The 27,189-nt window shown below is 40.5% G+C and overlaps 1 protein-coding gene across 3 annotated transcripts in view; it reads left to right on the top strand.

The window, feature by feature from the left end:
* The first annotated feature begins 841 nt into the window (after positions 1-841).
* The window catches only part of tanc2a (tetratricopeptide repeat, ankyrin repeat and coiled-coil containing 2a), a 71,523-nt gene continuing 45,175 nt past the window's right edge, over positions 842-27,189 (top strand). The window contains exons 1-3 of one of the 3 annotated variants that reach the window (XM_044182022.1): positions 842-1,174; positions 26,539-26,649; positions 26,908-27,009. In XM_044182022.1, the coding sequence (XP_044037957.1) occupies positions 26,592-26,649; positions 26,908-27,009 (160 nt within the window). In that variant the 5' untranslated portion in view covers positions 842-1,174; positions 26,539-26,591. Of the gene's footprint in view, positions 1,175-9,564; positions 9,760-26,538; positions 26,650-26,907; positions 27,010-27,189 lie in introns of those variants that run through there. The other 2 variants (XM_044182023.1, XM_044182024.1) reach the window with 2 other exon arrangements.

The raw sequence follows: 27,189 nt of genomic DNA, 5'->3' as shown, positions 1-27,189 counted from the left end.
TACATAAGTAAACATGCAGGCTCCCCCTGGACATTAAGTCTGCAGCTGTATTGAGAGATCCCGGAATTTGATGGGCTCTCAGTGAGCAGAGGTGGCGATCTGCCAGGTCAGAACGGTCGGAGCTGACTAGGCTGCCACAGTGGTGTTGTCCGAACTCTTCAAAACATGCTTCCCCCTCAGCTGCTTAGCGAAATGGTGCAACACCTTCTTGAACGCCATGAGTTGCAACAGTTTGAAGTGGCAGGAGGAGTCCGGCCTCATTCCTCCCACCTTGTCATGGTCGAAGGTCCCGCACAAAACCTGCCCGGGGGTGCGTCCGTGAAGACCTGAACGTAATGGGGGACGCACCCTAGCCACACTCCCTCGTGGAGACGGTGAGTCCCAAAACTCCACGTGTCTCAGCGCCCGTGCGGGGATGCGGAGCTCGCGCCATTTGTCCCGTCTCGGATGTAAGCGGAGCCATGCGAACCAACGCTGAAGGTTTCTTATGTGATTTGTTGACAAGAAAACAAATATAGACTATCACCAGACTTATCCTTTAATGATAATATTTCAGTTTCATTTGTTTCATTGACCTTTATTCAACCTCACTCCAGTCATGAGTCACGTCATGGTCAGATTTTTATTTTTAATTACATGTGTTTATTTTTTCCTACATAATACAGTAGTTGTAGCCTACTGTGAGCCATGCTGTGATTACGGTGTTTCTGGGTGCAAATTGTCTTTTGACCACTAGATGTCCTCCTGAATTTCATGACCGCTTAATCATGACAGTAGCCAGGGATTCTGTTGTTGTCTGTAGCACACACACAAGCACACTGAGCTTATTGGCCACGCCCCTTCGTGAATAATTCATCACCTCCCGTCGACCGGAGGAGACTCGTGCCACCGGAGCTCTTCAGACGTCAGCTCGTGCTCACCGGAGGAAGGAGAATAATGGTCATAATATCATCATCCGTGTATTGATAAAGAGATACTAATATCCGGTAATGAATGGGGAATTGGCGAGAGTTGGAATCCGCCTCACGCACAACGCCTCCGTTGGTTTCTACCGGGGATTTACGGAGGAGTACACACCGTGGGCTTGATATATACCCGACCGTGACCGACCTATTATCTGCCAGACTGACGTTAGTCTTATCGCTGCTGATTTGAGGGAAAACAAACACTCAAGGTAGGTTGATTGTATTTCCCGTGTATTTGTGTGTCTGTGTGTGTGAGAGCGAGGGAGGGAGCGGTAGATAGGCTATTGTAGTAAGATGGTTTGAGTGTGTGTATGTGTGTGTATATAGGCTAACATCTCCTACCAGCACTATAATATCAAATAAATCAATAACATGTATAATATCAATAATAATAAGGTTTCAGACTTATTATTATTAATATTGTTGTTGTTGTTGTTTTATAATCATTATGTTGTTTTCCCTGGTAATCGATGTGATAATGACTTTTAAGATATTGAAGTCAACCATGGCTCTGAGTTACTGCAGAAATATTGTGGTGACAGTATAAAACATCACTTTAAAATCATCCTTATATACCACAGAAATACATTTCCATTTAGTCTTGATGGTATTACAGTCACAGCTGTATAATACAACCTGCAGCTGACAGTGTTTGATCATTTCACCAGTGATTGTAAGCCAGACACCAGCACAATGTTGTGGTTGTACTGGAAAGAGTGGGGAAAAAGTAGAAAATAACAATACAGACTAAAGGAAAGGGAGTGTGGTTGTGGGCTGGAACAGATAACCCTCACGAGGAACTGTGTTTATACTTGTGTGTGAAAAGGATGTTACTTTTTACCCTTCTCTAGCTGCCCTTCTCGTTTCTGCCCTGTTTTTTTCCAACATTTTGATCACATTTCAAATTCCCGTTGCTTGTACTGGACTGGACTTCTGTTTGAGCCAGCTGGTGGTTAACAGTTGTTCTGGCTGGAAAAAAATCCTTTGTGTGGAAATGACGGGATTATCTCTCACAAAACTAGGTCCATTATTAATCTATATCATTCTGCTGGCTCTGAGTGTGTGTGTGTTTGAGCCCCAGGGACCCACAGGTGGTCATTTGAGTGGGTCCCAGGGAAAATGAGTGGGTCCCCAATAAAATTGTAGTGTTTGATGTTATATGGTTATAATTATGGTTATTCATGTATGTTGAAAATGTATTTAAAAATTAAACAAGTAAAATCCCTAATCTGTAATTACACTGCAGACACACATCAACTGACAGAAAGAGGTCATATTATACAGAGAAATATTACCCTTTTTCTGGATGAATAAATGTTAAAAAGGAATTTAAAGGGCAACGAGAATGCTGAGCTTTCAAGTTTCATCAGGAGTCATAACACCATCAAGCACATCATGTATAATTAGTAAAGTAGTTTAAAAACACGCACACAAAGGTCAACATTTACTGCTCCCTGCCGTTAGAAACTGAGTACAATTAGCTGAAAATTAGCCTGATCACCACCGTCAGTAATCAATACAAACACAAATTATTAGACTGTAAACCATTAATGAAACCAATAAATAACCCCAGTCAACATCAGATGACCTTATCATACTTTAGCAGTTACCTAGTGTTTCTGTAGAGGTGACAAAACATAAAAAAATATAGGCTACATACAGTATTAGCAGTTTGAATAAAACTGAAGCTCCCTGCGTGCTCCGGGGAAAGTATTACCAAACTATAAACAAATTTTACCCGCTAAACACATAATTCTAGAAACACAAGATAATAGGCGTCATACGTCGACCTTCTTCTTGTCAATTTGGCATCAGTATAATCCATAAAGATAAACTGTATTTCCGTACTTACATACTTTGCGTCCTTAACATTTTGGATTTTGTGCCTCAACTCACTATCAGCCTCCGTTGTTTAGCTGCGCTGTTTTAGTGGGAGAAGACCATGGGAATGAGAGGTGAACATTTAAAAAATTTCTCACAAAAATACGTGCTGGTTGGTGGATCAGATACACGCCGAATTAAACACCGACTCATAACACTGTTAATTCACCATCTATCATGTGTGTGTGTGAGACGGTATTTGAGGAGTTTTTTCAGTCATGGTCAAAGTAACTACCTGGTTGTTTCAAAATGTACGTTAGCATTATCAAGGGAAAAATATGGTGCGAACTGATCGTAATACCAGGGGAGCCAAGCACCAGATACTGGTCGATAGAACAATCACTCAAGACAGCAAGACCAGGCAGACCAACCTCTGCACCGCCTGGTTTGACTACAAGAAAGCCTACGACTCAATACCATATACATGGAGACTGGAATTCTTGGAAATGCACAAGATCAACAGGACACTAAGAGCCTTCATCAAGAACTCAGTGGGGCTGTGGAAAACAACTCTAGAAGCCAACTCAAAGCCAATTGCACAAGTCACCATCAAGTGCGGCATATACCAAGGTGATACTATCTCCACTGTTACTGCATAGGCCTGACCCCCCTCAGCCAGATCATCATGAAGAGTGGCTACAGATACCAGTTCCGAAGTGGAGCAATCATCAGTCACCTCTTCTACATGGATGACGTCAAGCTGTATGCCAGGAATGAGCCAGACATCGACTCACTGATCCACACTACCAGGATCTACAGCAACGACATTGGAATGTCAATAGGACTGGACAAGTGCGGTCGAATGGTATCAAAAAGAGGGAAAATAATCAGAACCAAGGGGTTTGAACTACCAGAAGTCAACACTGCAGATGTTCTGGACAGCTACAAATATCTTGGGATCCCCCAGACAAACGGAAACCATGAGGAGGCAGCAAGGAAATCAGCCACAGCCAAATACCTACACAGAGTAAGGCATGTCCTGAAAAGTCAGCTGAATGGGAAGAACAAGATCCGAGCTAACAACACATACACCCTGCCAGTTATCAGATACCCCGCTGGTATAATAAACTGGCCAAAGGAGGAGATCGAGGCCACTGATATCAAGACAAGGAAGCTCCGCACAGTGCATGGAGGGTTCACCCCAAATCCAGCACCCTGAGACTATACACTAAGCGGAACGAGGGAGGCCGTGGACTAGTGAGTGTCAGAACCACTGTCCAGGATGAAACAAGAAAGATCCAGGATTACATTAGGAAGATGGCCCCCAATGATGAACGGCTAAGTGAATTCCTCAGGCAGAGAGACAAGCCCCTGCACGGCATGTACCACCGATAGACAGAAGAAGTGGCTGATATCCAGAAATCCTACCAGTGGCTGGAAAAGGCTGGACTAAAGGACAGCACAGAAGCACTAATCATGGCAACACAAGAACAGGCACTCAGTACAAGAGCAATAGAGGCTGGGGTCTACCACACCAGACAGGACCCCAGGTGTAGACCGTGCAAAGATGCCCCTGAGACAGTTCAGCACATAACAGCAGGGTGTAAGGGCAGGCTGGAACAGTGTACATGGAATGCCAAAACCAAGTGGCTGGCATAGTGTACAGGAACATCTGCCATGAGTATGGGCTGGAAGTCCCAAGGTCAAAATGGAAGACACCGCCTAAGGTAGTTGAGAATGCTAAGATCCTGTGGGACTCCTGTGGGATGTAGCAATCCCAAGCGACAGCAACGTCAAGAAGAAGGAACACAAGAAGCTCGAAAATACTAAGGGCTGAAAGAGGAGCTAGAAAACATGTGGAGAGTAAAAGTAACAGTGGTGCCAGTGGTAATCAGAGCACCGGGGGCTGTGACCCCCAAACTGGAAGAGTGGCTCCAGCAAATTCCAGGTACAACATCTGAAGTCTCTGTCCAGAAGAGTGCAGTCGTAGGAACAGCTATGATACTGCACACACTCCTCAAACTCCCAGGCCTCTGGTAGAGGACCCAAGCTTGAGGATGACATATACCACCCCACGAGGTGTGAGGGGTAATTTATATATTTTTCTATATATATGCTATTTATTTCCTGCATTTATACATTAAAGTAATCTAGGAAATAAGGATAAAATAGGTTATTGTACTTTTCATAATAATGGTAAAATAAAATGCTAATCTCATGTAATCATTGTATTTGCATGTGTGTTTTACTGTCTTGTCTTTGACTGATGTTTAATTGTCTTTTCAGGACAATATTAAAGGTGGGGCATGTGATTCTGGTGAAATCCAATACCATGATAAATACCATGATATAGAGCGGCACAGCAAATAATGTAACTAATGTTAGCTAGTTTGCTAACTAAGCTAAGTTAGCTAGCTCCAGACAGCGATACTCACAACTCTCCTGCTACTATAGCTAACATCACAACAACAGCATATCTCAGCAAACTAGAAAGTGAGCTGAATGTCCGTGGGCAAGTCATTTAACGTTACCTGACACACAAATCATGTCTGGAATGGCTGGAATAGTGTTGTGTGGCTCGGTCTGAGCTGAGTTGGTTTCTCATTTACAGAGCCAGGGCTGTGTTTCTTTTTCAGCGTACATACAGAATGGACAGCTAGTGGACCGTGAGGAGATATTCACTGAATTTGACAAAAAGACGTGTATTGGATTAGAATTGCACACCCCACCTTTAACTGTAAATAAAAATATTAACTGAAATACATAGTTGGCAGTACCATACTTTTATTCAGCCCTAGTGTCTGGAGGTATTCCTTTCAGGCCGCATACAATCCCAACAACCTTTACCAATAAGGGGCCAAGCCCCCAGGAAGTGCGCCGGGCTTTGAAGCCAATTTGGCATAATGGCCAAACCGTGGAATTACAATTTCTGGGTCCGTCGTGTGATGTGCAGGGCCCCAAAAATACTTTTTTTCCATAGACTTATAGTGTGAAAGAAGCGGCTGTAAAATGTTAGATTTTTTTTTAAACGTCACAACTCCCTGCTATCAAAATTTGATCCGATAACATTCTAAAAAAAAAAAAAAAGTCTAAAAGATGCACACGAATAAATCATTTTATCCCCATTCAAGTTAGCGGAGGGCTAAACCGAAAATTAGCCGGCTTGGCCGGCGGAGTCTTTAGTGCGCTTGCTCTATGGGCCCTGCGACTCGGAAGATCCGGGTATTTTTATACTGGGAAATCAAACTTTTTTGGCTTCATGCGCCACTGAGCAGCTTTCATAGAAAAGAACAGGGCCCCGCATTTGACGCTTGATCCAGTTCTCTTTATGTATCTGTGGGTAGGGCAGCATGTATGTTGCCTGAGAGGCTAAACTCAGGGCAAAGAAGGTCTGTTAGGCACTAGCTGCTGCTTGCTCATCTCACTGTTTTGGAAATGACGCCCTGCTATCTATCTAGCTAGCTAGCTACAGTAGTTAGTGAGCAAGACTTCATACAGGCTTCCAGAGGCCTTAAATGTAGTGGTCTTTTTTTCCCTTAAAACTTTGGACATGTTTGTGCATAAGCAGATCACTCTGACCAAGTTGTTTCTTTGTCATATTTTGTCTCCTCTCAGCCTCTCTGGCTTCTTTTCCTAGACAGTGGCGGTGCAGATGGGTGTAATCCCATGTTAATCTGCCTAACCCTGTAGCTCATAGTCTGGGTTTAACACTGCTCTGATTATAAGACACCCCACTATGTCAGTCATTAGTTTAATTAGATCACTCACACAGCATCACTAGTGCTAATTAAAGGAATACAAAACATAAGGACTTGCTTTAAGTGCCATGGCAATGTAATGTGATGATGAATGTTTTGCTGATTTTTTTTAACACTCCACAAATTCAGTATTCATTCTTTTTACATGACACTTTATACATTCACCTGCCAAAATAAATATATTCTTAAATACATTTTTCTAAATCTGTCTGGCCGATTCACTCCCATCTTGATAGGATATTTTTCACAAAAAATTGTGATAACTAATAGAAAATAATCCATTAGTGTGTTAGTGTGCAGTGCCTGTGTTAGCACAGATCTGACTTCCTGTGGGAAGAAACTGTCTCGGAAATGGGCAGTGCGTGATTTAATGCTCTGATATCATTTTCCATATGGCGAGAGTGAGAATAGAGTGTGGACATCCTGACTGGGGTCCTTGATGATATTTCAAGCTTTCCATATTGCAGAGGGTAACCTATCATGGAGTCTTGTGTGCCAATGTAGTTTGCAGTCCTAAGCAGTCCAATTTCCATGCAGTAGTGTAATTGGGGTTAGGGTTATGAGAATGGTCGCAGCACAGGTTACAGGCACAACTGGAAATATTAAACTGCTTCACTACATAAAAAAACATTATATTACCTGTTAGATTATGTTTTTTACAGGGCCTCTCTCTCTCTCTCTCTCTCTCTCTCTCTCTCTCTCTCTCTCACCACCATCTTCCGGATTCCTCATGCTAAATCAGCTGGTAAGAGCTGAATAGAGCCAACCATGCCCCAGGGACGGCCCAGAAATAAAAATCAGCCTTGGGCTTTTGACTGAGACCGACCCACCAAAACCCACCTGAAGAAAAAACATCATCTCTACAGCCAAGGTGCAGAACCTTGACTGGTGTTTTCACTGGACTCACTGGGAGCTGTTATTCCGAATCTGCTCTGCTCCTCCTCTGGTTGTTGTCTGCACAGCGCTACATGCATATCGAGTTAGCTATTTTGAAGCATTTGGATGCTTCTGTTTCAGCAGATTTTAACTTAGTTTCCCTGAGCGTTTCGGCACCCCTGTAAAGCGGGTCAATAGTCCACTGCTTGCTGGGTCAGTGTTAAAATTAAATTAACACACTGCAAAAACTACAGAGAACAGGAGCCACACATAGACCAGCAGCACACAACAGCTGACTGTTGGCATGGTATGTCAGCAACGATGAACCATACGCACACAGCCCAAAATTTATGACTGTACTTTATATCCACACCATGCTGAAGCTTAAATTGATTTATTTCCACTCAATACCAACAGATCCTATTAGTGTGCTATTTTTACTGAAAAACTCAAAAGGTCATTTTTGAGGTCCAGACCCAGTATCAGTGTTAGAGCCAGAGCGTGCCATTGCGACACTGTCCCCCATAAAATCAAGGGCAGAATCAAAGCTGTTAACAGGCTTTTCATTTTTAGATTTTATCAGCTGCATCAATATTTATTTCATGAGTTAGCCATACTATATAATGAACTGTTGGCTGTTACCTAGTAATCGTGCACTGCAAACTAGTGTCTGTATGCTCGGCCAAAGATGGTTTGTTAGAAAGGGAAAACCCCACTCTATACCATTTCGACTTTTAAAAAGTTAGTGAGATTTGTGTATTTTTGGTGTTCAAAAAGACCAAAAGTGATGAGTCGCTCATTAATAGCTAACTGCGCATGTTATAATGTAGCCCAGTATGTTATAGCTAGCAGCAGAGTGGAGTTGAGTACTGACTGACGGCTAACGCTAGCAGATAGCAGGACTGGACTGGCCATCTGTCAGACCGCGCACTTTCCTGGTGGGCCAACGTGCCTTTTGGGCTGACACAACTGTCTTTTTTGTGTGTGTGTGTCTGGCCCATAAAACAGGTAGATCAACACAGCGTGTCTAACTTTTCTATTCTTATTCTAGCCTCTTCCGTTATGATAATGCAAAGAGATAGTCTGGTGTAAAATTATTAAGTGAAAGCAAGCTGATGCCTCCTCTGTGTGGTCCATCCATCCATTTTCTACCGCTTGGTCCCCGTTAGGGGGTCGCGGGTGACTGGAGCCTATCCCAGTGACTTCGGGCCTTAGGCAGGGCACACCCTGGACAGTGGCCAACTCGTCGCAGGGCGAACACAGACACAGACAAGGACAGACAACCATTCACTCACACATTCATTCAATACGGGCAATTTAGAGTTATCAATTAACCTACACATGCATGTCTTTGGACGGTGGGAGGAAGCCGGAGAACCCGGAGAGAACCCACGGTAACACGGGGAGGACATGCAGACTCCACCCAGAGAGATTGTGTGATGTTGGTCCGGTCCGGGAATCGAACCCACGATCTCCTTATTGGGAGGCAGGAGCTGTAGCCGCTCTGCCACCGTGCACCCCCCTCTGTCCTCGGTTTACCAAAATAGTAGAACAATTTTCTTCCAGGTGAAATCCCCACTCACAAAGTTTAATTTAGTTTTTTTATATCTCCACACGAGATGTTTCGGAGTCCTCAAATTCTAAACAGCTTCCACTCGCAGCCACTGGGGATCGCCAATGTTAGGTTGCCTCCTGGAGCTTTAAATGACTTCAAAGAGTGTAAAAGTGAAAAAGGTTTACAGCATGAAGAAAGTGTAAAAGGTGAGTGTATCAGTTAGCCCTTTGTTTGTTTATCTACAGGAGGTTTTGAGACACACACACTCCCTTCCTGTATGTGGGAAGCTGAGCCAGTCCTGAGCGTTTACAGGAAGTCAGGATTGGCTTCTCTGGGGAAGAGAGATAAGAGTGTAGTAGAGTGTGAGTGTGTGTGTGTGCATGTACGCATGAGTCTGTGTGGGTTCAGCTATTGCTAATGACAAACACACATACAGACACACAACCAAGCCTAGTCAAACCAGTACTGTATGTGTGCTTTGGGTTTAGTGTGTGTAGGTGTGTGTGTGAATAAGTTGTGTGAGTGATACTGGCTATTTCCTCTGCTCATAGCAGGCAGTGGCTCTTTGTGTGGTTTGTTAAAAGGGGAATCCCTCCGAGGTGTTGAGGAAGAGGGGGCAATCAGTCAGTGCAAAACCCGGGTTGACCTACAGCAGAAGCAGGGTGGACAGCATGTCCCAGCATGCCCTGGATCATCCCAGAAGGAACTAGTGAAGCTGCTGGAGAAAAGGACGTCTTCTCTGCTGCACAAACACACACAGATGATAGATTTTATCTGGGAACAGGTAGAAGAATTTGAATTGAATTTGCATGTTGTTCAACAACATTTTGGCTCAGAGCTGCAGCAACTGTTCATTTGGAGTCTTAAATTATGTGTCTACTGAAGTTACTACTGCAGATTATATTTGTTACAGCTACAGACCAACTTCAACAAGACTAAGAGTCTACAGCTGTGCTAGCTGCCCTGTGAGGCTATACTTAGGCACAGTGGTGATTTGAGCTAAATGCTAACATCATCATGCTAACATGTCCACAAAGACAATGGTAACATACTGATGTTTAGCAGATATAGTGTTTACCACGTTTATCATCTTAGTTTAGTTTGTTATGCTATGTTTGCATGCTAACATTGTCTAATTACAACTAAACACAAAGTACAGCTGAGGCTAATATGATTGGTTTTGCAGTAAACCAAAGTATCGGACAAATTAGAATTTTGACCTGATGATGGAGCTAAATGAAAAGTGAAGGGATCACCAAAGTTAATAAAATGCATTGTGAGGTGGACAGGAGTCTACCAAATTTGAGAGCAATCCATCCAATAGTTGTCAAGACATTCCACTAGGCCTAAAACGATTCCTCGAGTAACTTGATTACTACCAATCATCGATCCAAATTATTTGCATTGAAGCTTCATTTAATCCATACAATTAAATTGTTACTATCGCACAACGCGCTTAATCAATGGAATAATCAGTAGAATACTCAATTACTAAAATAATCGATAGCTGCAGCCCTACATTCCACATAAAACTACAAATCTTAACCTCATGGTGGCGCTATAGGAAAAGTCAGGGGATCACCAAAGTCATTAGGATTCATTGTCTAGGAACCATCATTGTCTGTACAAAATGTTGGGCCAATCTATCAAGTAGATGTTGAGAGATTTTAACTACATCAGTGAAAACCTTGACCTGCTGGTGGCACTAGAGGCGATTTTTCACAACCGGGAAACCAAGAGGTCTTTCCTATTAATGGCTTATAACTGATATAGAAAGCATAAGTAAATTATTTATTAACCATTAATAAATCCTTTAATTACAACTTATAAACTCTTCATAAAGGGCGCCTTATTAGAAAGTGGTACCCATTTTTCACATCTTAGTTGTCACAGATACAAAACAGAGCGTGTATGAAATTGTTCATTCACTGTTTAACAGGGAATTCTATGTAGAACACAGCAGTATTAAGAACGGGGGAGGGTGATATTTGATATTGCTGTTTATCTTGCTTTTTAAATAAGATTAATTAATATGGGGTGTACATGTCGAAGTGTCCTTGGGCGAGACACTGAACCCCAAATTGCTCCCGAGGGCTGTGCCTTCGGTGTGTGAATGTGTGTGAATGGGGTGAATGTGATATGTAGTTGCAGTGCTTTGAGTAGTCAGAAAGACTGTAAAGGCCCTATATAAGTACAGTCAATTTACCAATTAATAGCCACAAAAATACTGATGCGAACACCAGCAGATAGGCGAGTCAGTCAAAAAGTGGTTGAAGTAATTTTCAGTTAGGATCTGTACCAGAGAAGAGTATTGGAGAAGAATGTATGACTGAGCAAGAAAGCAAGACACCGACAGTAAGCATGACTAATAATTCACAGACACATTGTATGATTAAGGCTTGTTAGGGAAGGATTACAGTGCAGCATATGGAATCCTGACCACTGAATGCTATCGGCACAAGTGCACATCACTATTATTCGGGGCGTGGGGGACACAGCGGGGACGGGCGCCAGAATAGGCACCCGAACCGTAGCCGGGTGAGGGTGCCCATTCTGACGACAGGGAATACAGTACCGAGGTGATTTACAGCAGCTCCGACCAGGACTCTGACAAAATCATGGTGAATTACAGTGAATCAAGCCAAATTGTTTACATCTACTTATGAATAGCCTGTTGTCTACATTATTTTTTAGAAGAAGTTATTGGAAGGGTCAAAACACATTTTTCCATATAATTTTTGCAGTCAGGAACTACTGTGTTTTAAGTAGTAAAAATAAATACATTTGAACAGACGTTTCAATAAATTTGGATATAATGACAGTTGTAGCCTAATTATATGGTATGTCAGATGGTAATATTAAAAACAGTGTTGAGCAGTAATCTGTGCTGCCTATGCGTGTGCCATTGCAGAAAACAAAAGGCCACTTTTCTGTCCTTAAATGTGTTAGCTGGTAGTTTATGTTTGCGTTCTAACATTGCTTGATCACTTCAGAATAATGATGATTTACTATACAGGGTATTATTATTCTTACTTGTCAGAACAACACAAGTACAAGGGCAACAAATTAAAACAGAGGACTAACATACTGAAGGACCATGTCGGCAGTGATTCTTTCCAAATTGATTTGTCTGTCTGAAGTTAGCGACCGGTTTAGGTCAACAAAGAACTTGCAACATGGCTACTGTACCTAAACTTTGGGCTAGTAGCAGTAGCAGCTAAGCACTGGATACGGGATTTAGCCAAACTTACCTGTCTGTATCTTTTATGTCGCTCTTAAATTCGGACAACCTTCCTCTGTTTGTGTGTTTAAGACAGAAAAAGTTAGAGGAGGTCAGATGGAGCAGTAACTGACGACAGATGGTGTGTGTGTGTGTGTGTGTGTGTGTGTGTGTGTGTGTAAGAGAGAGAGACCACGTTTATCTCTCTCTCTCTCTTTCTCACACACAGACAAACACTCACATGAATGAGCTTCTCACCACGTCAGTGCTGAGTCACATTTACTGGCTGCAGACCGCCATTAGTGACTCAGATCAGTTTCTTCATTTCCCACATCTCCCTTTAATTTTGTTTTTTGTTTCACGATTTTTTGTTTCCTGTGTTTGGGGACATGTATTTTGCTTGTTTCTTGTTTTTCATACATTACTGCAAGAGTGCACAAATTCCAGTTGCTCGCAGTGCATATACATACTAGATATACAGTGTATATTGCTTAAGAAGAAAGAACACATATATAAATTCATGAATTAAATATGAAGAATGAATTAACTATGTACCTCAGTTACTGAAATGACCAACCTGACATTTGATTTATTATCCATATTAGTGAATCATTTAGTCTTTCACGTAACCTTGTGAGAGAAAGAGAGACATGTACATGAAATAACAGATGATACAGTAAGATACACACCAGTCTGTTGCCCAGTATTGAAGATATCATACTCTCACACATACACACACACACAGACACTCTTGTAGTTTAATGAAATTGTGGTGAGTCCCCAGTACCTGTGGTGTTATACGACATATTTGAGACTTAGCTCTTTTGAGAGTAGTTGTTTTATTTTTTAAAGCTGCAGTAGTTAATAGTTTTATATTAACAATGGATGAATTGATTATGTTTAATGGGAAATGATGATGGACACACAGAGAATTATTAGTTTTGCAGTTTCCCGACCATTGTGTTGGTTTTATGACCATCAACTTTGCTGTTTTGGTTCACTCTCATCAGCGTCATTTTTAAAAATGCAGCAGGCAGCTGTTTTTAATTATTGCTGCTTTGAAAACAAAATCTGTGAATGAATCTACTTAGTTTACTAATGTACTTCTACTTGTTATTTCTATATTGTGGATTTTAAAACAGCAGTCATTGAAAAGTTGCATGGAAACGTGTGAATATGGAATGAAAAGTTCACGAATTTGGAATAAACCTTTAGAGCATTAAAGTCCTTGAGTATAGTTACATCGTTTTATGTTATGTAGTTTTTATTTCATTGTTGTTTTGTTTTATGAATTTAGGCTATTGATATACCATCTCTCTCTCTCTCTCTCTCTCAGCCAGACACAATGGAGTCTTGCTCTATTTTCCCAGCCACTGTCTAATTTGTCTTCAGTGCATTTACATAAAAAGCCAACATGTTTCTTTTCCGGAGACATGTACTGTCATATTAATGTATGTGCTGCTGTTCAGTCATGCATGTGTGTGTGTGTGTGTGTGTGTGTGCGCGCGCGCATGCATGTGTCTGGATGCAGCCTTGGTTTTTAGACTCAATCCCATCATTCCTGCTCGCTTGTCATCAAGGATTAGCACACTGACACACATTACACACACATGCAAGGCTGAGCTAGCCACTGCTCTCTGTGGACGTCACATCGAAAGAACAAGATGACATCTAACTGCTGCAGCTACTGTGGAAGCTTTTGTGGGACGCTTTCTAGGACAGAAATTAAGCTTATTCCTAGACTAGCCACGCAGATGCCCAAGGTTTGAGATATCTGCTGCTGAGACGGATTGTACTGGGAATTAATGTTTGTTCTTTCTCTGTTATGTATTTTTTCAAGAATTAGTTTAAATACAGATATGAAGTGTTGTTTCCTGACAGCAGTGTCTTATCTGACCGGTCAGTCAGCGACACACTGTGGACATCATTTTATCCGTCCCCCTCCCTCTCATATACACACACACACACACACACACACTCTCACACACACACACACACACACACACACACACACCCACATACATAGCATCTCGGCATGGTGGGGTTTGTCCTTGTGGAGTAGTCACCTCTCTCTTGCTCGCTCTGCACCTGGCGGTAGAGTTTTCAAAGCACCTGATCTACTCTCCTGTGCACACACACACACACACACACACACACACACACAGAGAGAGAGGCGTGCACACACTCGAGATAGTGAACAACAGAAAGAGAGAGAGAAAAGAGGAAGAGAGTCGGAGAACACACGCCTCTCTGCCACACGGCACGCATTGTTATGATGATCTACTGAGGGGCTGCCTCATCTGTCATGTTCCTGTATGTTTACTGTATGTGTGTGTGTGTGTGTGCGTGTGTATGTCCATGCCTGCCTGTGCAGGGATTGTTATAAAACAGCAAAAACCAGAAGCAGAAACCTCCAATATGAGCACTTCACGCATGCTTCGGACCAGGCGTACACGTTTCTCTAGAGCCAGCTGCAGGTGATATAATGAGGAGGAGATTACATTTAACGTGAGAGGTGTAATCTAAAAGTAAAATGTTTGTTTAGGTTGTTTGCCAGTTTCACTGATCGTGTTATTATTTTTGCAGCCTACAAAATTTTAATCAAAGGTATATCTATAATGTTCTTTTTGTTTACATTCAAGCCATCATTTCCCTGTTAATGATCTTTTCATTTTATCCTGAATTGTGAAGCACTTTGTAAAGTGTTTGTAAAGTTTCAATATGAGCTCTATAAATGAATCATTCATCATCTTTCTGATGTTAGATAATTATGACTAGATATCACCGCTGATATGATGGTTTACAGGTACATGTGATGAACTAATGGTACGGGCGATATAAATAGCCACAACTGTGCGTAACGGTTGCATGTGATAAGAGCTGTTCTGGCACTGGTACTTAAACTTATTTTAGCTTTTATACCTATATCCACTTTGTACTTAATTTATCTTACCTGTATTATAGCGTATTATATTTTGATTAGCTTAGTACTTCTATTCCTTCTGTTCTCAAGTGCGCATTGACGTGACAGTGAGCAGCTGTGACGAAAGAGTTTCCCCCTCGCTGATGCGACACAGTCGGTAAAACTGCACTTCTCTTTTGCCGTTCTTTTTATTGACTAATGAGTGGTGGAGCAGGCAGTATGCATCAATATGCAAACAGATTATTAAGTGTGTTTTGGCTAACTGTGAGAGTGGAAATTGGTCCTGTGATTTATAAAACAGAACCAGGCGCACACACAGCTTTGTAAATCTGACAACAATAATGCGTATGCATATTTATTTCTGACTTTGTGTGTACACAGTTTTGGGGACACTATACGCTGCGCTCATTGTCATATCACTAATTGAAACTGCGACCTACGCAGTTCTTTTACTCACATGGCTGCATAAGAATCATGTATGTAGGGACATAAAGAACCAGATGGCTACTTATGTTTCATGCAAACATCATATCATATCATCAAATAAGACTCGTAACCAGCATTCTGTGCATGTATGTGCGCAGGTGTGCCCTCAACTCGAGTCATACAGTAGTTCAGTTCAGTTGAATGAAAGTTAAAATGTCTGATAAAAGTTGGAATGATCTACATCCTGAAAATAAAGTGAAAATAGGGAAAATAAGCTTTATTTTGTGGCAGGCAGTAGTTTCAATATAAGGGTGCGTCAGTGAGCAACAGAAGCAGAGCTGTTTTGAGTTTAAAAAACTCAAAACTAACTAACTGTTAGTATTTTGATGATGCTGAGGGAGGGTCTTTCCTGACATCCTTTATGGATATTATACAAAATACTATAGAACTCTATACAAAATATAATAGGAAACTGTCAAGGGAAAGCTGTGATGCAGTTTACATTTTCTTAATGCAAAGCTGTTTGGCTGCCAAAGATATCTAAATTGCTTTATTAATTTTATACAGGCATATTGTAGGCTACATGTGCACTGAAAGCTGTAAAATGTAAATAGAATGAATATTTAAATACATATTGTAAGTAAATAAAAAATATAAATATGGGATCATGAAAGTCAGATACTGATAATTCCTGACTGGAGTCAAATGACACTTCTTTACTAACTATCAGAAACCTGATAATGTTAGAATCATATGATTAAAACCAGCATTTTTAATGATAGTGACTAGTGTGCATAACAATACTAATTGGTATGTGTTGTAAATGACATGACACAGAGCAGAACTTCTAAAGAACGGAATAAAGTTGAATTGAACTAAAATATCATGAAATTATTTGGCAATGAAAAGATCAACCCCTTCAGGGGAGCCAGTGGCTGTCTGGTCTAAAGCACCAAAACAGCAGTAGAGACTGAGGCAGGAAGAAAGGTAATAACCGTGCTGCTGTAATCACCAGTGGTCGACAGAGGGGGACAGAGGTCAGTGGTTACTTCTGCAGCTTAAAATGTGAATCGCAGGTGTCTTTTAACCCTGATATATGTGGCACAGTCATATCACACTCTTTGAATGCGCACAGACACACTTAGACCTCTCTCTATCTTTAACTCACTCTCTTTCTCACAGTCACACAGACACAACAAGATTTTTCTCAACATTTCTCTCAGTAATTTGTGTGTATGTAGTAGAATAGTAATTTTCTGCTCTGATGGGTGACTCTGCCAATGGGTAATTGACGTAATTAGAGAGAGGTGAAGTTTGGAATTTGGTTTTCAGCTCATCTCTATTCTTATTTTGTGTTTTGTGACTTTGGTAAACTGGAGATTCAGATTTTGGGGGGGGGGGAATTCTGAAGATGAAACACATCTCTCGCTAGAACATTGAGCAAGAAATGTTATTGCAACTGGGATCTCCTACATTATTTGCATGTATCTTTCATACATTTAGACACACACACACACAAACACTTTTTTTGTCATTTAGGAGAATTGTATTGATTTACATTAATAACCATGGAGAATTACCCTGACCTTAACCATAACCTCCACATGCCTAACCCCAACCCTCACACTAACCCTAAACCCGACCCCAAATTAAGTTTTAACCCTAAAATATACTGGTTTACCTGGCAGCTTTTGTCCCCAAATATGAGTCAAGTCCCCATGACATGACCAGCTTTTTTTCTGCACATGATTAATACATGTAAGTGCACTGTACACATACCCTGTGGTAATCTAGATTAGATTTTCCTTATGCTCTTCTTGAAGACAGGTGGATTTGCCATCTTCTTTTGCTTAATCCAAGACTTGTACTAAATAAGTAACTCCAAATTTAAGATATGCATCAGAAATCAACTTTTTAAGTAAGGGTTAACATGAGCCCTCTGCAGAATTTTAATCGTGTTCGTTAAGGACATACAGTTACTGTATATTATTCTTCATCTGTGAGGATGTACAAACATGTACAAACATTCTCTGGTTGTGCCTTTTAGTTCAAACTCTTTGTGTTCAAAGTAACTTTTAGCTAACATACCAGATGTGACTTTTAGCTAACACACCGGTGTGTGATGATGTTTTAACTCCTTTTTTCGCAGGTGACACTACTGTAGCTTTTATTAAAATTATAAATATATTAGGGCAGAAACGATTCATTCTTAATTATTTGCATCGAAGCTTCGTTAAATTCATATAGCTCTATTCAGCGCACTGTGTTTCGTACGGATGATTATTGCTGTCGCACAACGCGCCGACGCGGTGTGTGATCAGAGACGGTTCAGAGCGTCTTTGGTGTGATTTGACAGCGCGGATTACAAAGAGGAGGAAGAGAGAAAATAGCGAGGGGCGCAGAGAAGAGACAGGCCAGAGAAAGCGACAGAACGTGTCCACAAAAACTCTGTGCAGCGTGTCTGTTGTGAAACTGAACTAGCCCACCACAGAAGCACGACTTCTATACTTCAGCATCTCAGCAGAAAGCATAACGTTACAGTCTGTGCATCCAGTCCACAGAGCGGACCCAACTCACGCTAAATGAAGGCTAGAAAAGAATGTAGGCTACGCTAAATTATGGCTATATGTAACGGCTAGTTAACAATGTAAATCAGTGTGGTGGCTAGTTATGACGTCCCTGAGTTAGCTAGCTTTTGTTCAAGATATGAACCACAGAAAATAAAATGCTGCAGTCAATTTGTGAAAGTCTGAACTTCATTCATGTTGTTTATTATTATGATAGTCACAGTTCCTGTCCACTCGTTTTTGCCTCCTACAAATGCCACAAAGAAGACAGTAAAGGCTTACGTTATGCCTGAGCTGTAGTTCGGTTGAAACTTGTAGTTCTGAAACTTAAGTACATATACCGTTTTTAAAGCAGAAGGTGTTTTTGCAATTCAGATTATTTTTTTTTTTTAAAAACCCACAATGTAATATGGCACTTAAATGCAGTAACTGGGTTTAGTTTTGACAGATAATATCTGCAGCCCTAATATATACGCATTAGAGCTGAAAAGATTATTAGATTAGTCGAGTGACAGGACAGTGATATAGGCAACAATTTCGATAAGCGATTGTCATTTTTTTTTTTTTTAATATGCCAAGAATTCAGAGGTTCCAGCTTCTCAAATGTGAATATTTGCTGGTTTTCTTTGTCTTCTATAATAGTAAACTGATTTTAAACTGTTGATCGGACAAAACAAGGCATTGGTGAGCATTTTAACATTAGCTAACGTTATGCCATCATTAAACATTAGTCAGCTAATGTGCCAAGCAAATGTGCAAAAAGGTCAAATTTAGTTTGTCACTGAAGTCACCATACTGTTACCTTTTCATCTAGAGTGGCAAGAAGTTTAAAAAAAAAAGGGAAAATAAATCCATCCATCCATCCATTTTCTACCGCTTGGTCCCCGTTAGGGGGTCGCGGGTGACTGGAGCCTATCCCAGTGACTTCGGGCCTTAGGCAGGGCACACCCTGGACAGTGGCCAACTCGTCGCAGGGCGAACACAGACACAGACAAGGACAGACAACCATTCACTCTCACATTCATTCAATACGGGCAATTTAGAGTTATCAATTAACCTACACATGCATGTCTTTGGACGGTGGGAGGAAGCCGGAGAACCCGGAGAGAACCCACGGTAACACGGGGAGGACATGCAGACTCCACCCAGAGAGATTGTGTGATGTTGGTCTGGTCCGGGAATCGATCCCACGAACCCACGATCTCCTTATTGGGAGGCAGGAGCTGTAGCCGCTCTGCCACCGTGCACCCCGGGAAAATAAATATATTTTAAAAAATGTTGTAGTTTATTAATTAGTGTTGTAGGCAGTATGTATTATATACAGAGAATATTCACTAAGATCAAACATTGACATGGTTTATATTTTCAGTTTTATTTCAGTGAATATGTTACGACAAACAAACTAACCTGCACTTAACGACAACCAGTTTAGACTGGTATTTATTTAGCTAATGTAGTTTTCTTTTTGACCTAACACACTACAAGAAACATTACTTATCTAGCCTTAAGGATTGGACTCAGCTGTTGCCTAACAAACAATAACGGCATATAAAATCCGTGTGGAAAACTGTGAAAGTTGTTAAGTCTGCAGATGTCATGGATGCAAAAGAAAAATGCTAAAATACTTACATGCCGCTCTGTGTCGGCATTTATTTAGAGGAGCCGCTGCTAACTGTTAACTAGGACTAAATGGTGGTATTGGAGACATAACAAAATACCCAATTGACAGACAGTTTGTGTCATTTAGTGTTTATAGTCTGTTTAAAAAGGCAAACCTTAACAAAACTACCAAAACGTGTATGTGCATGTGTGCGCGTGTGTGTTTTTGACATCTCTGTGTGTGAATTAGAAACAAGGAAGTGACTCTGTCTGTACTTGTTTAATCTGCCATCTGTTCACTGCTCCAACTGATCGTTTCATTCTCGGCATACACAAACAGAAAAACATGTTTTCTCTTAAATTCAAATTCAGATCAGCTCTGTTATGTGAGAGAGGAGTAGACAGAGCAGCATAGAACATAAGTTACAGACGGATACTTGCTGCTTCAGTGTGTGTGTGTGTGTGTGTGTGTGTGTGTGTTTTGTCTAACTGAAACAGTTGTATGACAGAACAGTTTGAACCAGATTTTAATTTGGGGATTAAATCAACATGAAAGGCATTCTGTGTCTCTGTTGTTAAACTGAAGATGTAATTGGTGGAGTGTGTAAAGGAAGCACTTTGTCTCTCTAATTAAATCACCTTTTGGTCAGTTGTCATAGTGACGCACATATGAAGTCCTGTAGTCTTTAAACAGTGCACACACACACACACACAGAAGCATACACAGGCAGACGAACAGAGTTATTTTCTAATACGCATTCTCTTTAATGGATCGCTTAGCAACAGCAGATGGTTGCCTAGCAACAACATTACCAGCCAGCAAGTTGGGTGTGTTCAAAAGTCACACTGTAGTAAAATAAGAGGGAGGGAGTGTGGAGTGTGTGTGTGTGTGTGTGTAAGAGAGAGTAATAATTTTACTGCCAGTCGGACAAATGAGATATTCTGCAGTCAGCTACTTAACTGCAGAACACTCATAAAGTATAAAGTATTTAACAGGTCATATACACACAAACACACTGTGCATCTGCAAGAACCAGTATAGATTCTGTGTAGACGATTCTCTCATCCAGTTAGAATGTGGGTTGAATTAAAAATTATAATAATTACATTTATAACCGTTAAGCGTACGCACAAAACAGGACCTGAAAGAGCCAGATTGTATGATGATGCCTCTCACACATTTAATTTCACTTAATATCAAACGTTAATTATAGATCCACATTATCACAAACATTCAAACCAGCAGTGTTAGTTGTACTTGCGCTCCAAGTGAGCCATAACTATTCCATAAGCACCTTTGCAATTTGAAAATTACAACTCAAATCTTAAATCAAAGTCCGCTCAATATTTCATCAGCGCTGTCTCACCATCACATTCCCCACCCCCGGAGCACAGAGGAGAGGGCCGGACTGTAGTTGATGAAATAATCATTGGTTGTAGAAATCCAAGATTACATCAAAAAGCATTAAAGAATTGCAGAACAGAGCGCACTGGAGACACCGCGGTGGCACACACACACACACTCTGCCTTCTTAAGTCTTGAAATAAAGCCAGTGCCAGCTCTCACACAATCGCTACACTCCAATCCCTCATTATCAGTCTGAATCGTAATACAGGCCAAGCACAACAATACCGAATTTAAAAATAAAGTGTTCACCTGTCAAACTCGCTCCATTTCCTTTTGGTTGTGACCCCGCTGCTGTGGTCATCAAACAGTATGTGCTTTCTAACCTCCACCTCACAAGCACCTCGATTTCTGTCAGAAAAATACATTTCTTTCGTCTTCCTCTCTACATCTTGTTGCCATGATTCACCGTAAGCAGGCTCATTTATATCGCAGGGCTAGTTGGTGAACTACTGTAGCTGGGGAACTAACACCTAACACACCAGCCACCCCTAAAGCTCATTAATTAATCATCAGTGTTTCCAACAGGATTTTGTGAGACTGGGTGGACCTCGGACCCTCTAGGGGGGTCCGGGGGCATGGTCCCCTGGAAGAAAATTTTGTACATTTTAGAGTTAAATGCATTAATCTGGTCCGCGTTGAGAGCAAAATTTAGAGGCTAGATCTATGAAGAACTTTGTGTAAACAATTTTGTACTTTAGTAAACTATTTAATCATAAACCCATTCAGGGTTTTCCCTAGGTTTCTGGAGGGCTTAGGTGCTGTGGATGCGGTGGGGGGGGGTGGGTCGTGGGGTTGGGGAGTCCTCCCCCCAACATTTTTTACGTTATTTAATTAAAAACTATACATTTTCACATAATTTTAGACTATTATCATTATAATATTTATTAAAAAAAAACACACACAGGATATAGTTTTTCACATTACACTTAGACATTAGCAAGAACAAAAGTAAAACAAATATGCTCACTGATGAAGTAAGTGGTGCGCAGTGTCCTGAAGTAATCCTTCACATTTTTGTGAGTGATCGCACTGTGTGCCATAAAAAATAATAATCACAAAATAACATTGGTAAAACAAGGCTTATAGTGAAGGAATTTGAACTGTGATTTGCTAATCCTCCCAAAGTCCGGGTGAAGCCACTAACCAGCTGTAGGGGTGGGTTAGTTAGGGTTGTATCTTTATCTTATCTATACTCTTATCAGCCCGGTTATTTATCAATACTCGTACCGGTTCTTTTTCATTACGAAAGAATTTGGGGTTTTTTTTAATGATCATTTTTAAAAAGAATAAATTCGGAACAGATTGATTTATATTTTAAATATAACTAAATGTTGTTTTTAGAGCAGCAACAGTAAAGTTCACAACACTCGATAATATTTCAGTGGAAACAAATCTAAAATGTCATATATAAAATAAATCATAGAAAGAATAAAGAACACAGACATCAGTCCTTTCTCCTGTCGTCTGTCCTCCTCCCTCTGCTGAAGGTACCGCTTGTAGAGAGAAGGGGCTGGTTTGGAGGGGGGGGGCTGCCGTCTCAGGCATTCGATATTACGTTCCTGCAGTAGCGGAGGCTGCAGTTTCAGGACCGCAGTTCTAGGACCCTAGTTTTTCGCAACAGCGCCACCTAGCGAATTGGATGACTGTAAAAGTCCAACCAAGGTAGTATTCCACCCAATACTACTTTCTGTCCAGCAATTGAACTTGGTTTGTAAGAGTTTCATGTTGGGCAACTTGTGTAATTAACATAATTAGCTCATTATCTGGTAAAATAAAGATGGAATCATATGCTATGGCCTTTGCAGTCATTAGATATCAACCAGATATTTGACTCATGATTATATATACAGTATATAACCCTAACCCTTGCACAAAGTGTTTAATGAAGTCCGGTTTACAGCATTGACTGGCAGTGGATGCAGTGGTAATGCCATTGTGGTCAGCAATCCAACACACATCTCTGAATAGTATACCCCGACATAAGAACATAGAATTGTAGTATTATTATTTTATGATCATATTATTTAAAAATGTAAATTATGAATACCCAAAATCTGAATGAAGTATCTCTTTACCACAAACAAATCAGAGAGGGTCTTCTTTTGATTCATTGCTCAAATGGAATTGATCATAACATTCAGGCTGCTTTTAATGCATAGACACATTGTAAATTTCACAGACATAAATTAGGCCTAAGCCTAGTACTGGACCAAAAGACATTTAGAATTGTCTGTCCTGGATTGAGCTTAATCTGTGTCCATGAAATCACTTCATATAGGCTATACAGTACATGACAATCTAACAAGTGGTAACACGTGGTGTAGGCCTGCAGAATAGGCCTACATAATAAATGACTATTAAAATACCAAATGTCTCATCCAACATTACAAAATAATGTCAAAATGAAGAGACAGGCTGATAACACTTATTGTGTGGGTAAACAGGCAGTCAGCACAGTTTAATTATTAAGATTATTTAAACTTAATTAAAATGGTAAAACAATGAGTAGGCTAATAAACAAGCATTTACAATGAAAACAGTAGGCATCTGCTGACTTAAAGTAGCTGACAGACAGATCTTATCGACATGCTTTTATTATCTTTTGAAGTTGAATTAATGTGCTGGCTAGAATTAATTATCATAAGTCAACAATTAATATAAGCAGTGGTGGAAGAAGTATTCAGATCCTTAAATTAAGTAAAGGTATTAATACCACACTGTGTAAATACTTCACGACAAGTAGCCTAAAAGTATAAAGTATTATCAGCAAAATTTACTTACAGTATAAAAAGTAGTACTCATTGTGCAGTAAAATGGTCCCTGTCAGTGTTTTAATATTATATATGATGTTTTTGGATTAATATTACTGCTGCATGAATGTGTATGTTGCATTTTACTGCGGTAGATGTTTATGGTTGAGCTAATTTTAGCTCATTTATATACTGTAGTTTAATCTACAGCAATGCGTCATATTCTATGAGTTCATCATATGTTTGTAGCGTCGCTGTCCTGTGAGAACCACGTATCTCTAAAAGGTCAACCTTTCATGAGCTCAGAAAAACGGCCCTGTTTTCAGCTTTGTGACGATGCATTTTCCAGCTGATCCAAGGTTGTTTTGTTTTTTTTAAATAGTTTATTTAGCTTAAGAAGTGGAATCATTTTCTCAACCCATGAAGGAACACTTCATCCTTCAGTTTATCACAAACATTCACATTCAAAATCACCAAATTTGGAGATACATGGTTTTCACTGGACAGGAAAGGTATGAAAAATTGTAATCTGATACGTAAGTAAAGGTGTCAGACAAATGTAGTGAAGTAAAAAGTATAAAGTTGCATAAAATGGAAATACTCAAGTAAAGTACAAGTACCTCAAAGTTGTACTAAAGTAGACTACAGTAAATGTGTAAATGTACTTAGTTATAAATATACTAAATATAAGATACCTAGTTGGGCTTACCAAAATTGCACTATGGTTTCATTAAACAAATAAACAAATATGCTAACAGTTCGTTTTGCAGCAAGCTATCATAAGCTAACAGATATGTAGTGCCTTTAAGGCTATATCATAATTAGCTAACGTTACTCACACTTTGGCTAGCTAACGTTGCTGTCTAATTCAAGACAACAGAATTGTTTTTAATGTTAAACAAATAAAACTGGATTCACATTCAGTACTCACACTCTACTTGTCGTCCATGTTGTCCAGCCTGGAAATGCAGTCCTTGGTTATCCAATTTGGTGGGTGGCGCTGTCACGAAAAACGAGGGTCCTAGAACTGCGGTCCTTGATATCCGGTCCTGAAACTGCAGCCTCCTCTACTGCAGCAACATGCTACTCCAGACAGTAGCTAAGTTTACTAGAATTTGCGAAATTTTAAGATTTGTGGCAAACTAAGATAAACAATTAGGCTACATACAGACAGCTTTCATTTTAGCTAGTTCGTAACAAATCCCTATTAGCTTAACAAGCACGCTCTGGCTGTAACAACAACTGCGGACAAAGCAGGTGGAAATATCGCTTTTCTACTCTTTACTCGAGTTTTCGTCAACTCGAGCAAAACATTCACTTCACCTGGTCCACTGTCTCCACTCTGCTCTGCTGTCCGCTCTGTGCATGCGTGTGGGAGCATGTGCGCACACGGCAGGGAGAGGGGAGCGGCTGACTGACTGGGAGTGAGAGATGCTTTGCTGAAGCAACGGCGCAAAACACAGCCTTAGAGATCGATAGATATTTTATGTTATTATGAGAAGTGTAAAACTATTTTCGGCTCATTATGAAACTGTGACGGGACAATTTAGAGTCTAGGTAATTAATGGGAAACACTGATCATTTATATTTCTTTTGTTGAATCTGTTTGAAAAAACAAGTTTGAAAATGAAATAAATCTGGGGGTGTGGAGTTCAAAAGAAGTGAGCTTACCAGACCTCTGTTGCCCGCTCCTCATCTCTGCTTGAAGTTACATTAGCAGCTACTAGCATAACACACCCAAATCTCTGACCCAACTGTTGCCTGGTTTAGACAAGGAAGAGGAATGCATGGAATAAAAAAGATGATATCTCTGATTCTACTACATCTATTTTGATCCTGTTTTTAACTGCAATGTTATACGCGTGCAACGCTAAAACTCTTGTAACTTTATAAGAAGAAGCATATTTAATGAAACATGGATGACTTAATAAACTCTGGGCCTTGGTGTAAAGCAGGGCTATTCAGTTACAAATACAATTGGGGCAAATTTTAAAACCAGGAAATATAGATGTCGTCTGCAGACTGCCAATTGAATAGGCTGGGTGTAAAGATACCAAAATGCAGGGGTTAGGGTTAGGCAACATCATACTACCAACAAACCAACACAATAAATGCCTATATCATCATCATTAAAATCAGTCCAATTCAGTCCATGTGCAAAGCTAACTAATTCTGATTCCTGGCATTAAGGAACTGGAACTGGGATTACCTAAAAGAACAGGTTCCAATGATGGGTTGGTCTTTGAGATTCTCCGGGGCTCTGTTGTTATTGACATTATGTAGCACACTGAGTACAGCCAGAGATATGGAAAGTCAAGGAAATGACCATTTATAGCAAATGGTTATACAGTTACATTTGGCGGAAAAGGCTCTGCTCTTTAAGGGAGGTCTTAAAAAACCTGCAACTAGGATTCTGCTGGGAGAACTAATTCTCCGTTAATAAATGCATACAAGGACATTAAATCTTTGTTAAATCAACAATACCAAAAATATAATATAAGGTGGTGGAGGGAACTGCGGCAGCAAACAGCATTGGCATGAGAGTATCAGCAGACTAATAGTAAGAAGTGTCAAGTTGTAATGGCAGTGCTGTACACCTGCATGTTACCAGTCAGCTGGAAAGGAATTTATAAATTCTAATAGTTCACTGACTCCCTCTCTCTCTCCCAGGGGGTATTGACAGGAAGTGTGTGTGTGTGTGTGACCTGTCGTCGTGAGCAGTCATGTTCCGAAACAGCCTGAAGATGTTGCTGGGAGGCAAAAGCCGCAAGAACAACAGTGGTCAGTACCTCTATGTGTCATTACATATGGTTTGGACACTCTCATCTTGTGATATGTTCATAAAGATTGCCTCCAGTCTGATTGTACAAATACAGTAATGTCAGAAGCTCCATATATGTTAATTCTACAGAGAAAATGTATCTCTGTTCCGATGTCTAGGTGGCAGGTTGCAGATATGTTCTTCTGGAGGTTTCCATGATTTCATACAGCGACCTCTTTCAGTCTCCAAACTCTGATTCTCTCTCCCTCTTTCAACAGGTGGCATAGAGTCAGAGGGGTCAGAGGTCAGGATGATGGAGGGATTCACCCGTTCGCTTCCCTCTTCTCCCCTCCTCAACCTTCGTCTGGCAAAAAGAACTGGTAGGACTATATTCAATTCAATTCAATGGGGCTTGATTGGCATGGGAAACAGATAACATTGCCAAAGCAAGTGTGAAATAAAAACATGTACATAAACAGAAGAAATGTGCTATTAAAATATATACAGATAGGCCTAAGTACGATAAGATAATAAATAAATAAATAAATAAGTGAAAACTG

This window comes from Siniperca chuatsi, linkage group LG21 (genome assembly GCF_020085105.1).
Source record: "Siniperca chuatsi isolate FFG_IHB_CAS linkage group LG21, ASM2008510v1, whole genome shotgun sequence".
Lineage (NCBI taxonomy): Eukaryota > Metazoa > Chordata > Actinopteri > Centrarchiformes > Sinipercidae > Siniperca > Siniperca chuatsi.
The sequence above is the reverse complement of the archived record's forward strand: the minus strand, read 5'-3'. Positions and strand labels throughout refer to the sequence as shown.